General features: G+C 43.7%; 1 protein-coding gene across 7 annotated transcripts in view; it reads right to left on the bottom strand.

Moving 5' to 3' along the window:
• Nucleotides 1–2,915: 2,915 nt before the first annotated feature.
• osbpl6 (oxysterol binding protein-like 6) overlaps nucleotides 2,916–19,622 on the bottom strand; it is a 70,431-nt gene continuing 53,724 nt past the window's right edge. For all 7 annotated transcript variants that reach the window (XM_059499539.1, XM_059499541.1, XM_059499543.1 and 4 more), the window contains 9 exons: nucleotides 19,204–19,457; nucleotides 16,609–16,746; nucleotides 15,348–15,411; nucleotides 15,192–15,270; nucleotides 14,959–15,103; nucleotides 13,773–13,917; nucleotides 13,231–13,357; nucleotides 5,577–5,699; nucleotides 2,916–4,660 (listed from right to left, as the gene is read on the bottom strand). In XM_059499539.1, coding sequence (XP_059355522.1) covers nucleotides 4,552–4,660; nucleotides 5,577–5,699; nucleotides 13,231–13,357; nucleotides 13,773–13,917; nucleotides 14,959–15,103; nucleotides 15,192–15,270; nucleotides 15,348–15,411; nucleotides 16,609–16,746; nucleotides 19,204–19,457 — 1,184 coding nt within the window. In that variant the 3' untranslated portion in view covers nucleotides 2,916–4,551. The remainder of the gene's footprint in view (nucleotides 4,661–5,576; nucleotides 5,700–13,230; nucleotides 13,358–13,772; nucleotides 13,918–14,958; nucleotides 15,104–15,191; nucleotides 15,271–15,347; nucleotides 15,412–16,608; nucleotides 16,747–19,203; nucleotides 19,458–19,622) is intronic.

The following is a 19,622-nucleotide window of genomic DNA, read 5'->3' as shown; positions in this document are numbered from 1 at the left end:
ATATTGAGTTTTCATAATTGATTGACATGGCTTCAAGAAGTGATTTGACCAAACCAACACATCCATGCAAGTACTGTAGGCTTTGACTATTAATTTGACTGAATATTATATTATTTATCTATTATATTAGAGAACGTTTTGAGGGATATAGATATTTATTGATTGAACTGGGACTTCATTGTTTGCAGACGTTTAAAATCCCATTGTATTGATTGCAATATTGAAGTGTTGTTTTATTTGTATTTTAGAAAATGAACATGATTGTTCTCATAAATCAGCTGTTTCTAGTTGCAATATTTCATTAATCCCTAAAAAGGTAAGTAATTGTGTTAGCTACTTTTTATGAAAATTAAGTTATGTTACTTTTGCGTTACTTTTTCTCACCTGGGCTTGTTTGTTTTTAATGAAAAAAAGTTATATTTTTGGCAAATGCAAACCAAAAGTGGAATGAAGGAACTGTAAATTAACGTCTGTACAGTAGTGGCCCCAACTCAATCCAATCGTTCAGCCGTGATGCCATTCTGGACAGGGTTGCCAGGTTTCCACAACAAAACCCACCCAATTGCTACTCAAAATCACTTTCTGCTGTAAAGTTGGGCATTTTAACATGGGGAGTCGACTGACCCTTTTGCAGCCATGAATTGCAGTTTTAGTCACTTCCGTATTGGTTTCATGAGAGGGAGTGAGAGGTTGCCGCTTGCTCGAAACTAGCCCAATCATGTTTCGAGGGGGATCCCCCGGTAAAGTCACCTTCTGGTGAGGTAAAATAAACGTTTTTAATGGGATTTCCTGGGTAAAATTTGTATTTTAGGGGCTAAATATCACTTTATTGTGGTCGCTTTAACCCGCAGACATGAAAAACAACCCGTGGCGACAGTGTTAAAGTAGCCCAATTCTGTGGGAAAACTGTGGACTTGGCAACACTGGTTCTGGGTTACAAGAAGATTAGGACACGGGAGAGAAAAGTTCAACGCCGAAAAAAAAAGTATTTTTTTTTTCTTAGTATTGTTGGATCATCAAGGGTCAGCAGTAAAATAGGAATAAAATGGGATTAAATAGAGGATATTTGTGTTGACGTTTATTTACTGCAGGTGCGCGTCATATTCTAAGTTTGCATTTCACTGTTTTTATTCATTTTAAGGAATACTGAATCTGTTTTTTGTGCAAGTGAGATAAATAAATCCATGTTCATATTTAGTCGAGTCCACGAAACTATGTAAACTATGTAACATCATGTTCACACAGCACACACAACGCATCTGCTCTCATTCCCGATTTCTCTCAACATTGCAACACGATAAAACTGGGTCAGTTTTGGACTAATGGCCCAGCCTCCTCATCTCACCTCTTTAATATGAGGTTCTGAATTCTAGTTGAATAATGAGACCGATAGTAAACGACAGACGCAGGATACAGAGCATGACTTAGAACACAGGTATGTATTTCTTACTATGAATTTAAAAGTGAAACAGCGGGTCTGGAGTGTGTCCTAATGACACATCAGGAGCTGCACAGCAGTAGAGCAGCTGCAAACACAATGTCACTGTACAATTGCACTTCTTCAGAGGAAAGCTGAACACATGATTAAAACCCCCACACACAGTGCAGGACATCTCAGTGAGGATCTAACCAGATAGAAATTAAACACATTTTAATAAGGCATCAGAGATCATTGGCAGGCTGTGACATGTTTTCATGCAATGGTGAGAAACTATCGAGTGCAAATGCAGTCACTACAACGCCTTGGAACCTAAATTTCCTTCTCATCTTAGGCTAGATAAATCTAAAATAATCTTTTCTATAAGCTTCAGAAACATTCAGTCGGTTCAGCTCTTGATGAGTGGATGCATCAAACTTAACAGAAGAAAACAACGTTCATGAAAAGTCTTCAGTATAAGAACTGGATACGTCGTTTTGTAGGTGCACACCTGTGTGAAGGAGTTTCAGACCTCCTTGTTTGTTTCTGCAGCTGTTCATATCCAGCGGCCGGTGTTTTATAGAGTGCTTGAGGACCGTGTGTCAGTGTGCAGAAGATGAGGATGGACTGTGCTCAGTGGAGTGTGTTGATATGGTTTCATCTGCATTAAGGCACAGTGAAGGACTCAAACACTGACATATGGCTCTACTAATGGCAGAGATCATCTCGGTCACTCTGACTACACGGTTTCTGCATGTTTCCTTTTTTTAATCTACTCACATAAAATAAAAAAACTTTCTAAAAAACTACATTTAAAGAAAATAAAACTTCAGATCTGCGCAGGCGAATCGAATTCAACAAAACACAAGAATCATTTTACGAAAGATTTTGTGTTTGATGAATGAGGTCCAAATGGTCCAAACACTATGGAAAACAGCATGCATTGTGGAAATGTATTCTGCTACATTGTTGTCACGTGATTTACCTCAGCAAGTTTAATTCAAGAAGTAATTTTTAATCTAGGTAACAAAAATTGTCTTTTTTAACGAAGTCTATAGAAATATCTTAACTTTTTGGTGTATATGTATATATTGTGAGGTATTTGGCAGTAGCATACTAGCATACGTCAGCAACATATTGCTGTAGTTTGCACATAGAAGTTTTCAGTATGCACTAAATATGTAGATGATTCATTTGGAGTTCTGAGTTCAGATCCGCATGATAGAGCACTGCTTTTACTACTTCATGTCTATATGTGCCCAAATTGTAAGAATAGTATGACAGGGTGCAGTTGCAAATTTACAATGCAGTATACAATTTGAGTATGCCGATTGATGTACCCCACAATGCATCATGCTCTGCTTCACCGTCCATTTCCGTGATAGATTAACCAAGATTTTTTGTAAAAAAACAAATTTAATTAGTATTTACTCAGACTTCCAAAACTCGAATTATTTTTTACAAAAAACAAATTTTTTTCAAAGTGGCTTTTTTTTTTTTTTTTTTTTTACAAATTAAATCAGAGATTAAATCTGTACTTTGCTGAATTAAACCCATGGTGAGGTCATGTGAAAATGTAGTATGCTACGTGAAATGTTACAGCATACTGTGTAGTATGCAGTAGGATAGCTTTCCATTCTACACACTGCTCCGGTCTTTGCTGACATCATCTCCTGTACAGTATGATGTAAGCAGAGATGTTGGGCACTGAAGTATGTAGTATGCAGTAGCACTGAGAGGCCAGCAGAAGCCGCTGCTGCTCTTAGTGTGAAGTTCATGCTCAGATCAATGAGACGAGGGAAAATATAGTGTACACGTTTACAGTGTACTTGTCTGCTGGTCACTGGTGTGTTTTGAAGGGATAGTTCACCCAAAAAAGACAGTTCTATCATCATATACTCGTTCTAAATTAACTTTAGTTAATTTTTTAAAACACAAATGAATATATGAAATCTGAGAGGTTTTCTTGCTTACGTTGAAACTCAAGGTATCCAAAACTTAAAAGAGATTTGGCCATTTAATATCATGAACTGACCATTTTCGTACTTTTATTTACATCTAAACAGTGATCGACACGTACACAGAGCACATCAAATATGGTAAACATGGGAGCTTGTTTTACAACGACTTGCGACTTTTACAAATCTTGGTTACCTGAAACTGTCAACGGGAGGACAGAAACTGCTCAGGTTTATTATAAATTAAACAAAAAGGGTTTGGAATGACATAAGGGGAAGAAAACAACCGGTTTTTATTTTTGGGTGAACTGTCCCTTTAAATGCAGTGTGCGTCTGACTTCTGGCTCAACCAATGGCATGACTTCAGGGCAAAACTACCATTAATAATCTGTTTTGCAGAGCACTGACTAGTTTTTCTGAAGCTGGCAAGTGCTTGTAGAGCCTGTCTGGAAAAAAATAATTTCTTGAATTTGATTTGGTGCAATTAGAGGAGCATAAATGTCAGACTTCTGCTTTAAATTAAGAGCACTAATGTACAGTTGCAGATACTGGGGTTCAGGAGTCTGAGTCCTGGGGTGTCTTTTCTGGTCTTGCAGGTTAGGTCCAGGATCTTTCTTTCAGGCTCGATTCTTTGGAGGGGTTTGAAAGGTGGAGCGCACGATTATAAAAAGTCACATGTTCAGCACACTGATGGCTGCCGTCGAATACGAGGAGGGACAGATCGAGTCACAGCACAGCTTTAACTGCCAAAGCAATTCCCTTCTTTTGGACGTTTACAAAAATACCACTAAAACTGTCTAAATGTAGCTTTGATGAGTTCGTGTAGCACTTTGCCGATGAAAGCTGCCATCTACACATGCAGAATTTAACCCAGAGCAAATTCAGTTGAGGGAATTTCACTAAAAGCGCAAAACTTGGTTGTTGAGAAGTGACTTCTTAAGGCAAGGACTTCATGTGGACAGCTCTACAGCTCTCACTTTTGCCCTGACAACATCGCAGTCTCTCTGTTACTATAGAGAGGGAGACTAATGAGGCCAAACCTGCCCAAGTGATGAGGAGAGAGTGTTTGTTTCTTGTTTTTATTTTCAGTCCGTTTCTGGAGATAAAATCCAAATCTAGAGGGAGGTCCTGTTCTGCATAGTAAGCGTCTGCAGTCAGCAGTGAAGGCGTCTGGATCTACCACAGCTCAGGGTTTTCTTGTTTGAGGAAGCCGGGGTCCTTGCGCAGTTCCCAGTACGTATTGTTAGACACCCATCTCTCCCTCTGGTGACTGTCCATAACCTTCCTGTTACACAGAGGAGGCACAGGTTAAACTCACATTTGGTTAAGTCTCAAATGTGATCCTAGACCACATAACCAGTCATAAGGGACAATGTTTTGAAATTTAGATTTATACATCATTTGAAAGCTGAATAAATAAGCTTTCCATTGATGCATGGTTTGATGGGACAATATTTGGCAGAGATCTGAGAATCTGAACCTGCAAAAAAATCTAAATATTGAGAAAATTGCCTTAGCAATGCATATTACTAATAAAGACTTAAGTTTTAATATGTTTACAGTAGGAAATTTACAAAATATCTTCATGGAACATGATCTTTACTTAATATCCTAATGATTTTTAAAAAATTAATTATTGTAGGCCTTGCTGATCTAAACTCATACACCTCTGTTTTTTTTGGGGTAATTTTGTAAATTTTCACTCAAAAACAGAGGAATTAGCTCACATGAATGAGGTCTACAGTAAAATGGCTGTAAAAAGAAATAAAAAAAACCTTTGATAATTTGACAACTTTTAAGACAAGTTGATTTAAAAAGTTGAATCCAATATTTAGTAATAATTTAGCATAAGACACAATCTCATTTTGTGGTCATTATTGACAGCACAAGTTGGGAAAAAAGTCCCAAAAAAGTTATATTAAATTATTTTAATATAATAATCATTAAAATTGGTCAAAATAAAAATGCTAACATTACTGTGACGGTTGAATTTCTCTGAAATGCAATTCCACTTAATTGAATCGAAATTTCAAACTGTTTGTTTGTTTTTATAAATTATGAATTTTGGCCAAAGCCTGTGAAATGGGTGAATCCTTATTAAACTTGAGAGCAGGAAGAGATCAATACAGAGAGAAGGTCCCGTCTACATGACAGGAGTTCAATAGCAGAAGAAGAAGAGGCAGCAGATGAAGTGCACTCACTTAAAGAATCGCGGCTGGTGTCTGATGTTGTTCTCCTCCAGCCACTTCCTCCTGTTTCTCTGCTGCTCTTCGATTCTTTGTTTCTCAGCTGCTGCCATCTGAACATTTCCTTCCTCCAGACACCTGTGAGACACATTAAACCAGAGCTTCACCACAGTGCAAACTTTGTTCCACGGGTTTCTAGGAGTGTTGAAAGAGCTGAATGAAGATACATACTTATTGAAGAAAAATACATCTGAGACACTTTAAAATGGAGTCTAATTACAAAGTGACATGTGAGGCTAAGCATTTCATTAGTTAATTTAAGTATTTTTACTCTAAATATCAAGTAAAAACAGGCTTTGATTCTCCGGAGATGCACAGCACAGTTTACCTGGTTAGTGTTTTTAAAATGAATCACATACCGTATGATTGAAAGATCGTAAACACACGTTCCAGTTAATTTCGATGATATTAAAACAACATATTATCACTAGATGTTCCTAAAATTTTTAGTTATAATAATTAACACTAAAATAAATTTGAAATTTATAGCAGTCAAAAAAAATCACATACAGCACCTTTAAAGGCTATTTTAGTGTTATTATAACTAAAACTATAAAAAAGTATTTATGATATGTAATAAAAATACAGTGATACATTTGCAGATTTGTAGAAAAACATGCTAAGAACACATTCTTATTTCTTCTTGAAAAAAAGCTGCAGATAGTTATTATAATTTGAAATGTGTTCCGTGTTGGAATGTCTGTTTTTGTTTAGCTCTGTGTGACTCCGCCCACTGTCAGTTTACCCAATAGGATTTCAGCACCCAGATTGTGGAAAACGTACTCGGTTACTAAACGTAACCTCGGTTCTCTCTAGAAGAGCGAACGAGTACTGCGTCTTAGCTAAGACGCTACGGGAAAAGTCTCTTTTCACGAAATACTGAAGCAAAAAATTATCCTTAATTTTGTATTTTTGTAAAGCGCATTTGCAGCAGTACACAGCCATAGGCGAGACGGCTTCGCGCCCTTCTTGCCACTTCCCGCCGAAACGGGTGTGGCCCAACCTATAAAAGGAGCTCGAAAAGGCTGACTCACCTGATTTATTTCATCGCCGAAGCGAACCAGAGTGAATCGTACGCACGGCAGAGAACGCAGTACTCGTTCGCTCTTCTAGAGAGAACCGAGGTTACGTTTAGTAACCGAGTACGTTCTCTTACGAGAGCTCTCTCGTACTGCGTCTTAGCTAAGACGCTACGGGAACCCGATGTAAAACGCCGTGCGCGCAGGGATCACACACCAATAAACCTGAAGCAACGCCCAGGATTTACAGTGCACAGTCACCTGAGGGACTCACAGAGAGCCCAGGACAGAAAAGGGGGAAAGCCCTCCGTCCCATATCTAGCAGCATCCGTAGATGCGGCAATATGACATCACACAGCCGAGGCAAGGCCTGACCAATGTGGCAATGCGGGTCTTACGCAATACTGCCCATATAACAGTCGGCAGCGCATAGCGCTCATGAATTCAGAATTCCCCTCAGGGCCCTGATTCTTCTATACCGACAGCAGCCTTGCTTGCAAGGCGGGAACCTCCAGGTTATAGAACCTGATAAATGTAGACGGCGAGGCCCAACCCGCCGCCATACATATATCCTGCAAGGAGATCCCAGTAGACCACGCCCACGACGAGGCGACGCCTCTTGTGGAGTGTGCTCTGACGCTCAACGGGCACTGAAGGCCCCTGGAAGCGTAAGCTAACGCTATGGCGTCAACTATCCATCTGGATAGAGTCTGTCTCGAAACAGCCATTCCTTTGGAACGTCCACCGAACGAGACAAATAGCTGCTCCGTCTGCCCGAAAGGCAGCAGAGCGAGACACATAAGCTCTTAAAACCCTGACAGGGCAAAGAAGACTCGAGTCTCCATCCTCCCCTGACACCGGCAGGGCAGACAGGGCAATAACCTGAGCCCGAAACGGTGTGTTGAGGGATTTCGTCACATAACCGTGCCTAGGTTTGAGTATGACCCTTGAGTCATTGGGCCCAAACTCCAAGCACGACTGGCTCACCGAGAGCACGTGCAAATCACCCACACGCTTCACAGAAGCGAGAGCCAACAAGAATACTGTCTTGAACGACAGATGCTGAAGGCTAACCGATTGGATAGGCTCAAAAGGGGGAACCTTCAAGGCCTCCAAAACCGCCGCGAGGTCCCACATAGGGACTGACGGAGGTCTGGGAGGATTCAGCCTCCTAGCTCCTCTGAGGAACCGGATGACTAAATCGTTCCTTCCTATTGACTGACCGGACGCCGTTTCAGAAAACGCCGCGATGGCCGCCACATAAACTTTGAGCGTGGATGGGGCTCTGCCCTTATCCAACAGCTCCTGTAGGAAGGAGAGGACCTCCGTCACCTCACAACTAAGGGGTGAATAACCTCGAGCTGTGCACCAGCTGGAGAACACCGACCACTTCGAGGCATACAGACGTCGTGTCGACGGAGCTCTAGCCTGAGTGATGGTATTTAGCACTCCCACTGCGAGATCAGCGGGTAACCGTTGAGTGCCCATACATGGAGGGACCACAACTCCGGTTGAGGGTGCCAAATCGAGCCCCTGGCCTGCGAGAGGAGATCTCTCCTCAACGGTACCGGCCATGGGGCGACATCTGCTAATTGCATCAAATCTGGGAACCATGGTTGGTTCTTCCAAAGAGGTGCCACAAGCAGTATTGAACATCTCGTTTCTCTCACCCGTTCTATCACCTGCGGAAGGAGGGAGACGGGAGGGAACGCATAAAGCGGGCAGCACGGCCATTTCCGTGACAGCGCGCTTTCGTTCTTGGAAAAGAACGCGGGGCAGTGATCGTTTTCGTGGGACGCAAAGAGGTCCACCTCCGCCATGCCAAATCTCTCCCACAACAGCCGGACTGTTTGCGGGTGTAGAGACCATTCGCCCGTAGGGACATTGCCTCTGGACAGCCTGTCTGGACCCAGATTCTGCAGTCCAGGCACATGCACTGCTCTCAGCGAGCGCACGTTGCGTTGAGCCCAAATCAGGAGGCGTTCCGTCAGCCTGTACAGGTTTCGGGACCCGAGACCGCCCTGGCGATTTATGTAGGACACCACGGACATGTTGTCCGAACGGACTACGACGTGGTGATCCTTGATATGGGGACAAAAGCGTGTCAGCGCGTTCTCCACTGCCAGCATTTCCAGGCAGTTGATATGATGGAGCTTTTCCCGTTCTGACCATAGGCCAAAGGACGGTCTGCCTTCGAGCAGCGCTCCCCATCCCGAAGTGGGGGCGTCCGTCGACACCATTTTCACACTCGGGGAAGTCCCCAGGCTTACACCTGATCGGTACCAGCCGTTCGCTGTCCAAGGTGCTAGAGCCGCAACACAGCTCTGATCGACCTTGAAATGCAGCCGGCCAGACGCCCATGCTCTGCGCGGCACCCGAGCCTTCAGCCAGAACTGCAGGGGGCGCATGCGGAGCAGGCCCAGCCGCAGAACCGGAGATGCTGAGGCCATGAGACCCAGCATCTTTTGACAGTGTTTGAGCGACACAGTCGCGCCGCAGCGGAAAGAACTCGCTGCGCGCTGAATGCCCATCGTGCGCTGTGGTGACAGTCGCGCCGTCATGGAACACGAGTTCAGAACTATACCCAGAAACAGGATCGTCTGACTGGGGTTCAGCGAACTCTTCGCCCAATTGACACTGAGGCCGAGCTTCTCGAGGTGATCGAGTAAAACGGCCCTGTGGTCCACGAGCTCCGCTCGTGATTGGGCCAGAACCAGCCAGTCGTCCAAATAATTCAGCACTCGTATGCCTCTGAGTCTGAGAGGAGCAAGCGCTGCATCCATGCACCTCGTAAACGTACGAGGAGCTACGGACAAGCCGAATGGCAGGACTGCAAACTGGTATGCCTGGCCCTCGAAGGCGAATCTCAAAAATCGCCTGTGGTTTGACGCTATCTGTATTTGAAAATACGCGTCCTTCAGATCTATTGACATGAACCAGTCCCCTCCGCGAATCTGCGCGAGGAGCTTCCTGGTCGTGAGCATTTTGAAACTGCGTTTCATCAATGCCTTGTTCAGCTGTCTTAGATCCAGTATGGGCCTGAGACCCCCGTCTCTCTTGGGCACCAGAAAGTATCTGCTGTACAGCCCCCCCTCGCTTTGAGCTTGAGACACAGGCTCTACAGCCCCTTTGCTCAACAGTTTTGATATTTCGGCCCGAAGTATGTGTGCTACTTCTGTTTTGACCGTAGTTTCGACGCACGCTGAGAAGCGCGGTGGGCGTCGAGAAAACTGTAGCGAGTAGCCTCTCTTTATAATGCCTAGCACCCAATCCGAAACACCTGGAAGCGCTGACCATGCATCTGCATGAATGGCTAAGGGCTGGATGTGACACGCGCTCTGTTGACTGGGCAACGGCGGCGCTCGAGTGTGCTGCGTATCTGAGGCGGGGAGCGCGCTGATCACAGCGGGCAGAACGCTCATCCTCGACCCCGTTCCGGCGCTTAACCGACTGGAGGGAGGCTGAGCGGGTCCCGTGGGACTCAATATATCTGCGAGTAACCGTGGGCTGCATGTGTGCACTTTTACCACTTCCATCTCGCCGTCTGCCTGTGCAGAATGTACGTGCACGGGCCTCGTTTTTACAGAAGCCCCGCGCCGTAAGTGACATAGTGTATGTGGGCACTGGGAAGTGGGCACGTTTACTATGCGGCGCGCTTGACCGATCTGTGTCGATCTTATGTGCGCCAGCCCTGTGTGCAGGGCTGTGCTTACATGCGGGGATGGGCACTGGGTAGTGGGCATCGTCACTGCATTTAAAGCACCATCGGCCGTGGCCGGACGAGCGTGCACGGGTTTCGTTTTTACAGAAACCACATGACGCGTGTGACATAGTAATTGTGGGCACTGAGGGGTGGGCACGTTTACTATGTAGTGTGCGCGACCGACTTGAGTCGACATTATGAGCGCAGGCCCTGTGTGTAGGGCTGTGCTTACATGTGGAGATGGGCACTGAGGAGTGGGCATCGTCACAACATTTATAGCACCATCGGCCGTGGCCGGAACACCAGAAAAAACACTGTTTTTGTGAAACATCTGGGTAGCCGTGATAACGGCTTTTGTGTGCAGGCAAGCGGGCACTCGTGCAGGCTTGCGCATTGCAGAAGACACTGAGGCAGTCACAACTCTTGGAACTGCAACAGCGGCGCGCTTGGGTGAGAGCTCGGCCGCAGCGGAACTCGAACACCGGCGCTTTCCCAGCAGTGCTAGGATGCTTTCGGGGCTTCTGGCTTCACCGCAATACTCTGCCGCGGCTTCCGCGGCGCGGGGCGACGGCTCGAAGAGCGAGAACGGGGTCCCGAGCTGCGTTGCTGACGCTGTCGTGATGGCGCAGCAGGAGGCGGTGGGCGTGACTGAGAGCTCTGTGGGGCCGGTCTAGAGCGGCTAGCTGCAGAACTGGAGCGCTTCGGCAAGAAGTGCTTGAACGCCTGTGAAGCTTTCTGGTCCTCGGCGAATCTCTCCACAAACTCGTTGATGGAAGATCCAAAGAGGCCGGCAGGAGTTAGGGGAGCGTCAAGAAACGCAGCGCGCTCAGACTCCTTGATGTCAGAAAGCGTCAGCCACAAATGCCTCTCAGCCACCGTAGCGGAAGCCATAACCCGTCCCATGGCCTGTGCAGCGGACTTAGTAGCGCGGAGGGAGAGATCCGAAGCACTCCTCAGATCCGCGAGACAGATCGCTTCAGGTCCCATCTCATCCAGCTTGCGGAGAAGATCGCCCTGGAAAATCTGTAGCGTCGCCATGGTGTGTAACGCAGACGCAGCCTGCCCAGCAGCAGAGAATATCCGTGCGAGCAGCGATGACGTCATGCGGCAGGCTTTGGATGGCAACGCCGCCTTAGTCCGCCGTCCAGCAGAGGGCGGGCAAAGGTGCGCTGCTATAGCCTGTTCCACCGGCGGAAGTGACAGGTAGCCTCTGTTCTTAGCACCGTCCAGTGTGGAGAATGCTGACGAAACAGATGAGCGGATTCTCGCCGAGAATGGAGCGTCCCAAGCTTTCGCCACTTCTTCGTGAAGCTCAGGAAGAAAAGGGGCGTGTTTTGAGCTTGAGGAAGAGCGCTCATCCGGAAGATAGCTACCATCCAGCCGGGAACGTGAAGGGGGCGCTGGTGCAGACCACTCGAGGCCGAGGCTCGCCGCGGCCAACGAGAGTACACGCATCAGCTCCTTATCGATATCCCCCCGTCTGCTGGGCCTCTGAGCAGCGGGCGCGAGATCCACGGAGCTCGCTCAACCCTCACTGCCCGAAGCAAGCAAAGAGCACGTGTCTTCTTCCTCCGACGCGGGCCTGAGATCCACTTCCTCCGATGACGCGTCGGCAAGCAGCGGACGCTGAGCATCGGGAAGCGATGCAGGGGAGACCGGCGAAGCGGAGGGAACCGGCGAGCTCGGCCGAGCTGGAGGCGGTTCTGGTAGGCGCTGCAAGCGGCGCTTCTTACAGCGCTGCGGCGCAGCGGATGATGCAGGCTTCGAGAAGGATGCCAGGCGAGTCCTCAGAGTCACCATAGGCATCAACTCGCAATGAGGACATCCACCATCAGCGAGCGCGAGCGCTGCATGGTCTTCACCCAGACAGGAGACGCAGATGACATGACGATCTCCTTCGCTGAGCGGGGTTCTGCACGAGCCGCACGAAGGCATCTTTAAAAAGACGCAGCTCTTTTGTGAATGTGCGTCGCAGGGCGAACACACACACAGAATATCACAGAACAAGGATTATAAAGGATATGGGCGCCGGATAGCGCAGCAGGAACGGCAGTGGAAGGCGGCGGTGCCAGCGGCTTCAGGATGGCTCGTCCTGCTGATATGCTCTTCCAGACGGCGCTTGCTTCCTCGTGATCCAGCGATGCGTGAGCTTCGCTGAAGAGATGAAAAATCAGGTGAGTCAGCCTTTTCGAGCTCCTTTTATAGGTTGGGCCACACCCGTTTCGGCGGGAAGTGGCAAGAAGGGCGCGAAGCGCCCTTATTGGTCTGATGTTGCATCAGCCTGCGCTCGATAGGCTGTGCAGTTGCCGCAGAACAAGCCAATGAGCGAGCGAGCCGTCTCGCCTATGGCTGTGTACTGCTGCAAATGCGCTTTACAAAAATACAAAATTAAGGATAATTTTTTGCTTCAGTATTTCGTGAAAAGAGACTTTTCCCGTAGCGTCTTAGCTAAGACGCAGTACGAGAGAGCTCTCGTAAGAGAACTCAGTGTACTGTAGCCATGGAAGCCAGCAAACAAACTGGGTCAGAGATCACAGATTCTACCCCACATAAAACGCAAAGGAACTGACTGGGATTATTCCTTTTCATGAACCGTCTTCATTGTTCTCATCTTATTCATCTATGTTACTTTCACTTTGCGGTTTCACTAGTAAATACGCCAATACTGCGTGTGTCACACCATTTCGTTGAGTCTCATGAAGCTGAGGTTTTCCTACAACACAAACACATGAAAAGCCACAGCTGTCAAAGCCTTACAAAGATGAGCAAGGCTTTACGAAATCCTTCAAAACAAGGTCAAAATCATTTTTAGAGGCTGTGGATCACTCTAAACTACAGTGTGTTTTTGCAGTAAGAGTGTAATATGAGAAGAGAAAGCTGCATGTACCTCTGGTCCGGCCTGAAGCGAGCATCTGTTGGTGGCAGCAGCTCCTTCAGCTCAGGGCAGAGCTCATTGAGCTCTATGGCAAACCTGCTGAAGCCGTAGTACAGCTCATAATCTGTAGGCATAGACCCTGAACACACAAGCCCAAGAGAATCATCAGTGTATGTGGAACATTAGCATTAGCATCACTCAAACATCTGACTGCCTACACAGCATTAGATCTGCCCTCTGTTGTGTTGTGTAAGGTCATAATGGAAATGACTGCTAAATTGAGAGCATTTACTCTCATGGATATTTCCTACTGGCCATTAAAATTTGTCATGTATTTTCTACGGATCTGCCACAGTGTTTGGGTAGTTATTTGTTGGCCCAAGTTGGCCACTTACTTTTTTTTCTTCACCAGACAAAACTCATAAAACATTTTTTTACAGTAAAATATTAATTAAGGGAGATAAATAAACATTTTATTACCTTTATATTACATACTGTGCCAGTCCACTTTCTACTAGTAACTGCCACATTGTGGACCCTGTGAGTGTAAATACCTGGTCTCCAGATGCATTTGGCTGAAGGTGGGATGCCACAGTACAGACCCTCATGCCATTTCCCAAACAGTCTGTGAATGACTTTTCCCTCCTGGTCCATCACTGATCCTTGCACCTCATTCACATTTGAGCTCCAGTAGTTTCCCTGGACCCACACACCCACACACACACACACACACACACACACACACACACACACACACACACATTAGGGCTATGCAAAAGTGCCATTTAAAATAAATGTGCTCTTTTAAACGTTTTATTTACGAAAGAATCTGGAAAAAGTATCACGGTTTCCACTAAACATGACAACTGTTTTGAACACTGATAATCATAAAAACCATTTCATAATTCCCAAATCATCTTAAATGATTTGTAATTCCATCACAGGAATAAATTACAATTCTAAATATATTCAAATCAAAAACAGTTCTTTTAAACTGTAATAATGTTTCACAATATTACTGATTTCAAGTCTTCTTTTAAAAACATAAAAAAAAAACATTACCAAGTCAAGTCATCTTTATTTATACAGTGCTTTTAGCAATATAGATTGCAACAAAGTTAAATGTGACGTGTGGAAAGATAGCTATAAGTTTGTCATTTGTAGATTTATTTACCATATAAAGCCCAAAACTGTCAGTCTGCTTTCACACTGCTCTGTTTAATTTGAGCATCCACAGTGAGAGATTACACATTGTACCACACAAACAATGTAAAATAAAGACTGTTCATTCTTTTTGGCTGTTAAACTTATCTGAAAGCTTGACTAGTGTATGTTAGTTTGCACAAACTAATCAGTCGATCCAAAGTTCCTCCTATCTAAGCTATGACGAGGCGTCTGAAGTAATTAAACGGGGCGAAGACAAAAAGTATCCCAAGCTAGTGGATCGTTCACATATTCGTCGTGGGCAAAAACCATGAAACTAAAAAAGCTACTAAACAGCATTCAGATGATTAATGAACTGAATTTAATTGACCTGAATAATATTGCTACATAAAACAAAATAAAAATTGCCCAGGCTAACATATAAAAAAAACAAAAAAACTTTGACTCGATATTCATGAAAAAAATATATAGCTACATTTCATACAATTTAAGACTAGTGGCCCCCTAGTGGTTGAGGATCACAGACTTATCCATTTGTGATATATATTATATATGCAGCTGCGGATGAGCATGTACCTTCACAAAGGTGAGTTTGCAGATGCAGCTGGTGTTTCGGCTGTTTCTGATCGTGACCTCGCCGTAATGTTCGATCCATCGCCTCCCGCTCAGAATATTGTGGATGCACGTCGTCACCTTGTTCCACTCATAGTGATCGCCATAACTGCCGACACATGCAAAGACAATGACACTGAGAGTCAGGCGGACGAAGGGACAGATGCAGGGTGAATAAACAGTGCAGAGAAACAGACCTGGGCAGCGTGACATTCACTGTTCCGATGGGAAGAATCTCCATAGACTTTCCCCAAAACTTATTCTTCCATCTGACGTCTGACACACACACAAACACTTGAGTGTGGTAATAAGAAGTCTTTGAGAGTTAAATATAGGAGTGGTATCAGTCTTACCCTGCCAGAAGGTGAAGTTCTGGGACTCACAGTGACAAGCGGAGATGGGCGGATGATGGCTCACCTGTACACAGACAGAAAGATTATTAATAAAGCACAGCAAGAAGCATTTCTATAGCAAAATTACATAAATGATGTATAACATCACACGAACTAATATTGACTAGATTTCTGTTATGACAACTCTTAGAGGGTTTGGCATGGTAATATACATGACAATGTTACTGTGCTTGCTATTGGGGGAATAGATCTGCTACGCTGCTGCGTTCTTCATTCAACTTGGTACTGTTTCTTTCATTCAGTGAATATTTTAGGAAACCGCCTTTAGATGGTTCAGTCCAATTTGGTGAACTGGTTCAACTTGTGCACCGAAAAGAACCGGTTCAAAAGAATGATTCATTTGCGACTGTTTGAGGGCTGAGGCTAGGGATTACAGGTAATAATGTAGTAAATGAAATTATTTTCTTGCACAGGCTAATCGTTTCGCAACATAAGATCTCAATATATCATCACAAGCCACGGATATTGATTTTGTGTTGCCACTCGGATTAATGGTAGCTGGTGACTTGCATTTTATGAATCATCAAGGACCGTTTTCAGATAAAAATCTTCTTCATTGATCTACTCAAGTAAGAAAGTCATCTTGGATGACCTGAGGGGGAGTGAACTAACAGACAGTTTTCATTTCTGGGTGAACGATCCCTCCTTGAGCCATTAAAAACTGCCTCTAAAAGTTTCCCCTGGAATGGTTGCTTTACTTTCTAAAGGCCAATATAAAATTAAAGTGTAATGTTCAGCTGATTCAAGTCAAAAACCACAAAAGTTTGAAAGGTAAAATGAAGGCTGCAGAGGAATCGGTTTCATTCTCACAGATCAACAGACTCCAGTAGAGAGACACATGTCGGTCAGTTTATTCCAGAGTGTGTGGATGAGAGATAAAGCAAGATGAATTACACTACAGTGAGCCTGTGCAAGTGTTTCTCTCTCATCACGGCCCTCTATGAACACACTGCATTATGTCAGACACACGCCTGTGGGAAAGTTCACTGCTGACAAAGACCCTTTTCAAGTCATGCAGGATGAGCCTCAGCCAGAGGACTATTGATGGCCTTGCCTCCAGCAAACACACACACACACACACACACACACACACACAGTGGAAGTGGTGCAGTGCTACAGTGAAGGACAGGAACTCACCTGGAACAGGTACTGCAGCAATAAATTGTGTGTGCTTGTGTTTGAGAGATACAATAATTCATACCTGTTCAGAAAAAAAGCAGAATCCTTTGTCTTCACGAATACATTCATACGTTTCCCCCAGAAGGGGGTTAAAGGGTTTACTGCCCGCTCTGTAATAGGTGGAGGAATATCCTGAAACTGCAAACGCTGCAACGATTGCCTTCACACACAAACAAAAGCAACCTGTCAGTGAACTCATTACTGCTGAAAACATGGAGTCCAGACAGACTGTGTGCTCTTTATACAGACAGAACAGAGCTCACTGAAACAAGATGATGGGATAAATGTGCCTTAAGAGAGCATGACATCCACACAAACACACAGTCTGCCAGTCTCAGGTCAAATCCAAATCTTCTCTGTGTGTGCATTGTGTCACTGTTTTCATAATAATAATAATGGTTATATGATGATCATGATTATTAAAACATCTTATTTAAATGGTAAACTACTTTAAATGGTAAAGTACAGTATGTGTCATTGTAGAAGTTGCTGTTTATTAAAACATCAATTATAATAGAAAAATATAGTTTTTTTTCTGGAAAATAAACCACATCACCCCCCCCCCCCAAAAAAGTAGCATTACTGTAACAATTTATAATAATAATAATACTTAATTTTTTTGTGTGCTTTATGACATTTTCATGACATCTTAGAATTATCAATAATAATAAAAACATTTTTATAGAATAAAATTTACTTTTTTATCTGGAAATCAATAAATCAATTTTACCCTGAAGAAATCTCATTACTGTAATCATTCAAGATAATAATAATAATAATAATAATAAATCTTTATTTAAACTGCAAGGTGCATCATGATAGTATTTGCTGTTTATGCTGATAATGAAAACATAAATTATTGAAGAAAAATTGTATTACAGTAAGGAGAATCTAATTAAAAGTAGATACACAAACCTAAAATTCTTCTGTATCGTACTGTATCACAGCAGTCAGCCGCCTACACTGCAGCATCATTACTACAGTATCAGTATGCTGCAGCATCACTGTGTGTGGACACAAACTAGGCTACAGGAAGAGGACTTAATGAGGCCAGAGGTACATGCCCACCTGCCTGTCCTCAGGGGACATGTGTCCCTGCTTCAGGCCCTGTTCACCCTTCCACCAGCCATCTAACAGCTCCTGTTACATCACTATGTATGAAGTGTGTGAACATTCGTATGTGGGCACGTTTCTGTGTGAGCTCAAGTCTGTCCTCGCACACTCTGGACTACCTTTCCCTGCTGGGAAATCAAGATAAAGCTATATGTAGCTGGTTTTGCTTTGCTAGTCAGTTTCAAGCCAATAGTCTGGTCTTGATGGTTGATATTAAGCTGGACTACCGACTGATGAACTCAACATTATAGTTAAGATTGTTAAGCAACTAGAACAGCAACTGTACCTACACTCTTCAAAATAAAGGTCTCATAAGGGTATTTTTACAGTGGTGCCATAGAAGAACCAAAGAAACCTTTCAAACCTTTTTAGTGATCATTTCTTGAATGTTTCCATAGATTCTTTCTTGGAAACATTGATGCCAATAAAGAACAGTTTCAAAAGCTTGTTAGGTTTATGTCTTTTGAAAATTGTGTCCCTGGACGACAAAACCAGTCATAAGGGTCAATTTCTCGAAATTGAGGTTTATACTGTACATCATCTGAAAGCTAAAACAAATAAGCTTTTATTGGATGTATCTGTAAGGATCTGACAATATTTGGCCGAGATACAACTATTTGAAAATCTGGAAACTGAGGGTGCCAAATACTGAGAAAAATCATCCTTAAAGTTGTCCAAATGAAGTTCTAAGCAATGCATATTACTAATCAAAAATTAAGTTTTGATATATTTATGGTAGCAAAATTTACAAAATATCTTCAAGGAACATGTTATTTACTTAATATCCTAATGATTTTGGGCATAAAAGAAAAATCTATAATTTTTACCCATACAATGTTTTTTTTTGGCTATTGCTAAAAATATACGGCTGCGACTTAAGACTGGTTTTGTGCTCCAGGGTCAAAATTCTGATCCATTAACTCTCTTAAAGGGAGAGTTCACCTAATAATGGACATTCTGTCATTATTTACTCACCGTTATGTCATTCCACCCACTTTTGTTCAACTTCAAAACTCAAAATGATGAAAATTTTTAATGAAATCTAAGCGATTCCAGTCTTTACATTTGAAAGTCCATGTAACAAAAACTGTAATAAAACTATGTAATTACTATGTAATAAAAAGTTCATTACGACTTTAGAAAAGTAATCCATGGAGATGAGGTTTTTGTGCATCAAGCAGGCACATTTCACCTTCCGCTGACCATAATTGATGTGCTCTGTGTGCACTGATAAATGTTTACATGTGACTTAAACTTAAATGTTCATCATATAAAGTGACTGTGTCCCTTCAGAAGACACGGAGTAAACCGCTTGATTCATATGGATTATGATTAAGTCTTTATGATTTTTTGGAATAGTTTTTTTAGTGGAGGAATAGATATTTTGCAGGTTAATTTGTGTTTTAAACAAAAGGTTAATGGGTTTGGAACGACATGGAAACGAGCTACTGATGAGAGAATGATTATTTTAGGGTGAGCTGTCCCTTTAAGAGCTGGAGCATACCATGCGTTCGTAGGGGTCGTCGGTTTGAGCTGCTTTATCCAGCAGCTCTGTGTACTCCAGCTCCTCACACATGTGCTGCAGTGTGTTCAGCGGCTCGTTCAGCTCCACTGGCATGGACACTTTCGACAGGTCTTTCCCGATGTTGTTCTTCAGGATGTTCCACAGGTTAATGTTGGAAGTGTCAGGGGCGGGAGCAGGGAGACACGTACGTCTACCGTTACGAAACGCACCACTGGCCAGATCACCGTTAGGCACTGAGGGAGAAACACAAGGTTAAGCATCAGGGTTTATATAGTTAACTGAAACTAAAACTAAAACCATAAACACATTGTCATCCCTTGAAATAAAATATTAAATCATGTAAATTTGTTTATTCATGCAGATTGCCAAGGCAACATTTCTCATTTTCATTTACTTCA

Source organism: Carassius carassius, chromosome 19 (genome assembly GCF_963082965.1).
Source record: "Carassius carassius chromosome 19, fCarCar2.1, whole genome shotgun sequence".
In the NCBI taxonomy this organism is placed as follows: Eukaryota; Metazoa; Chordata; class Actinopteri; order Cypriniformes; family Cyprinidae; genus Carassius; species Carassius carassius.
This window is presented reverse-complemented; position numbering and strand designations above follow the sequence as displayed.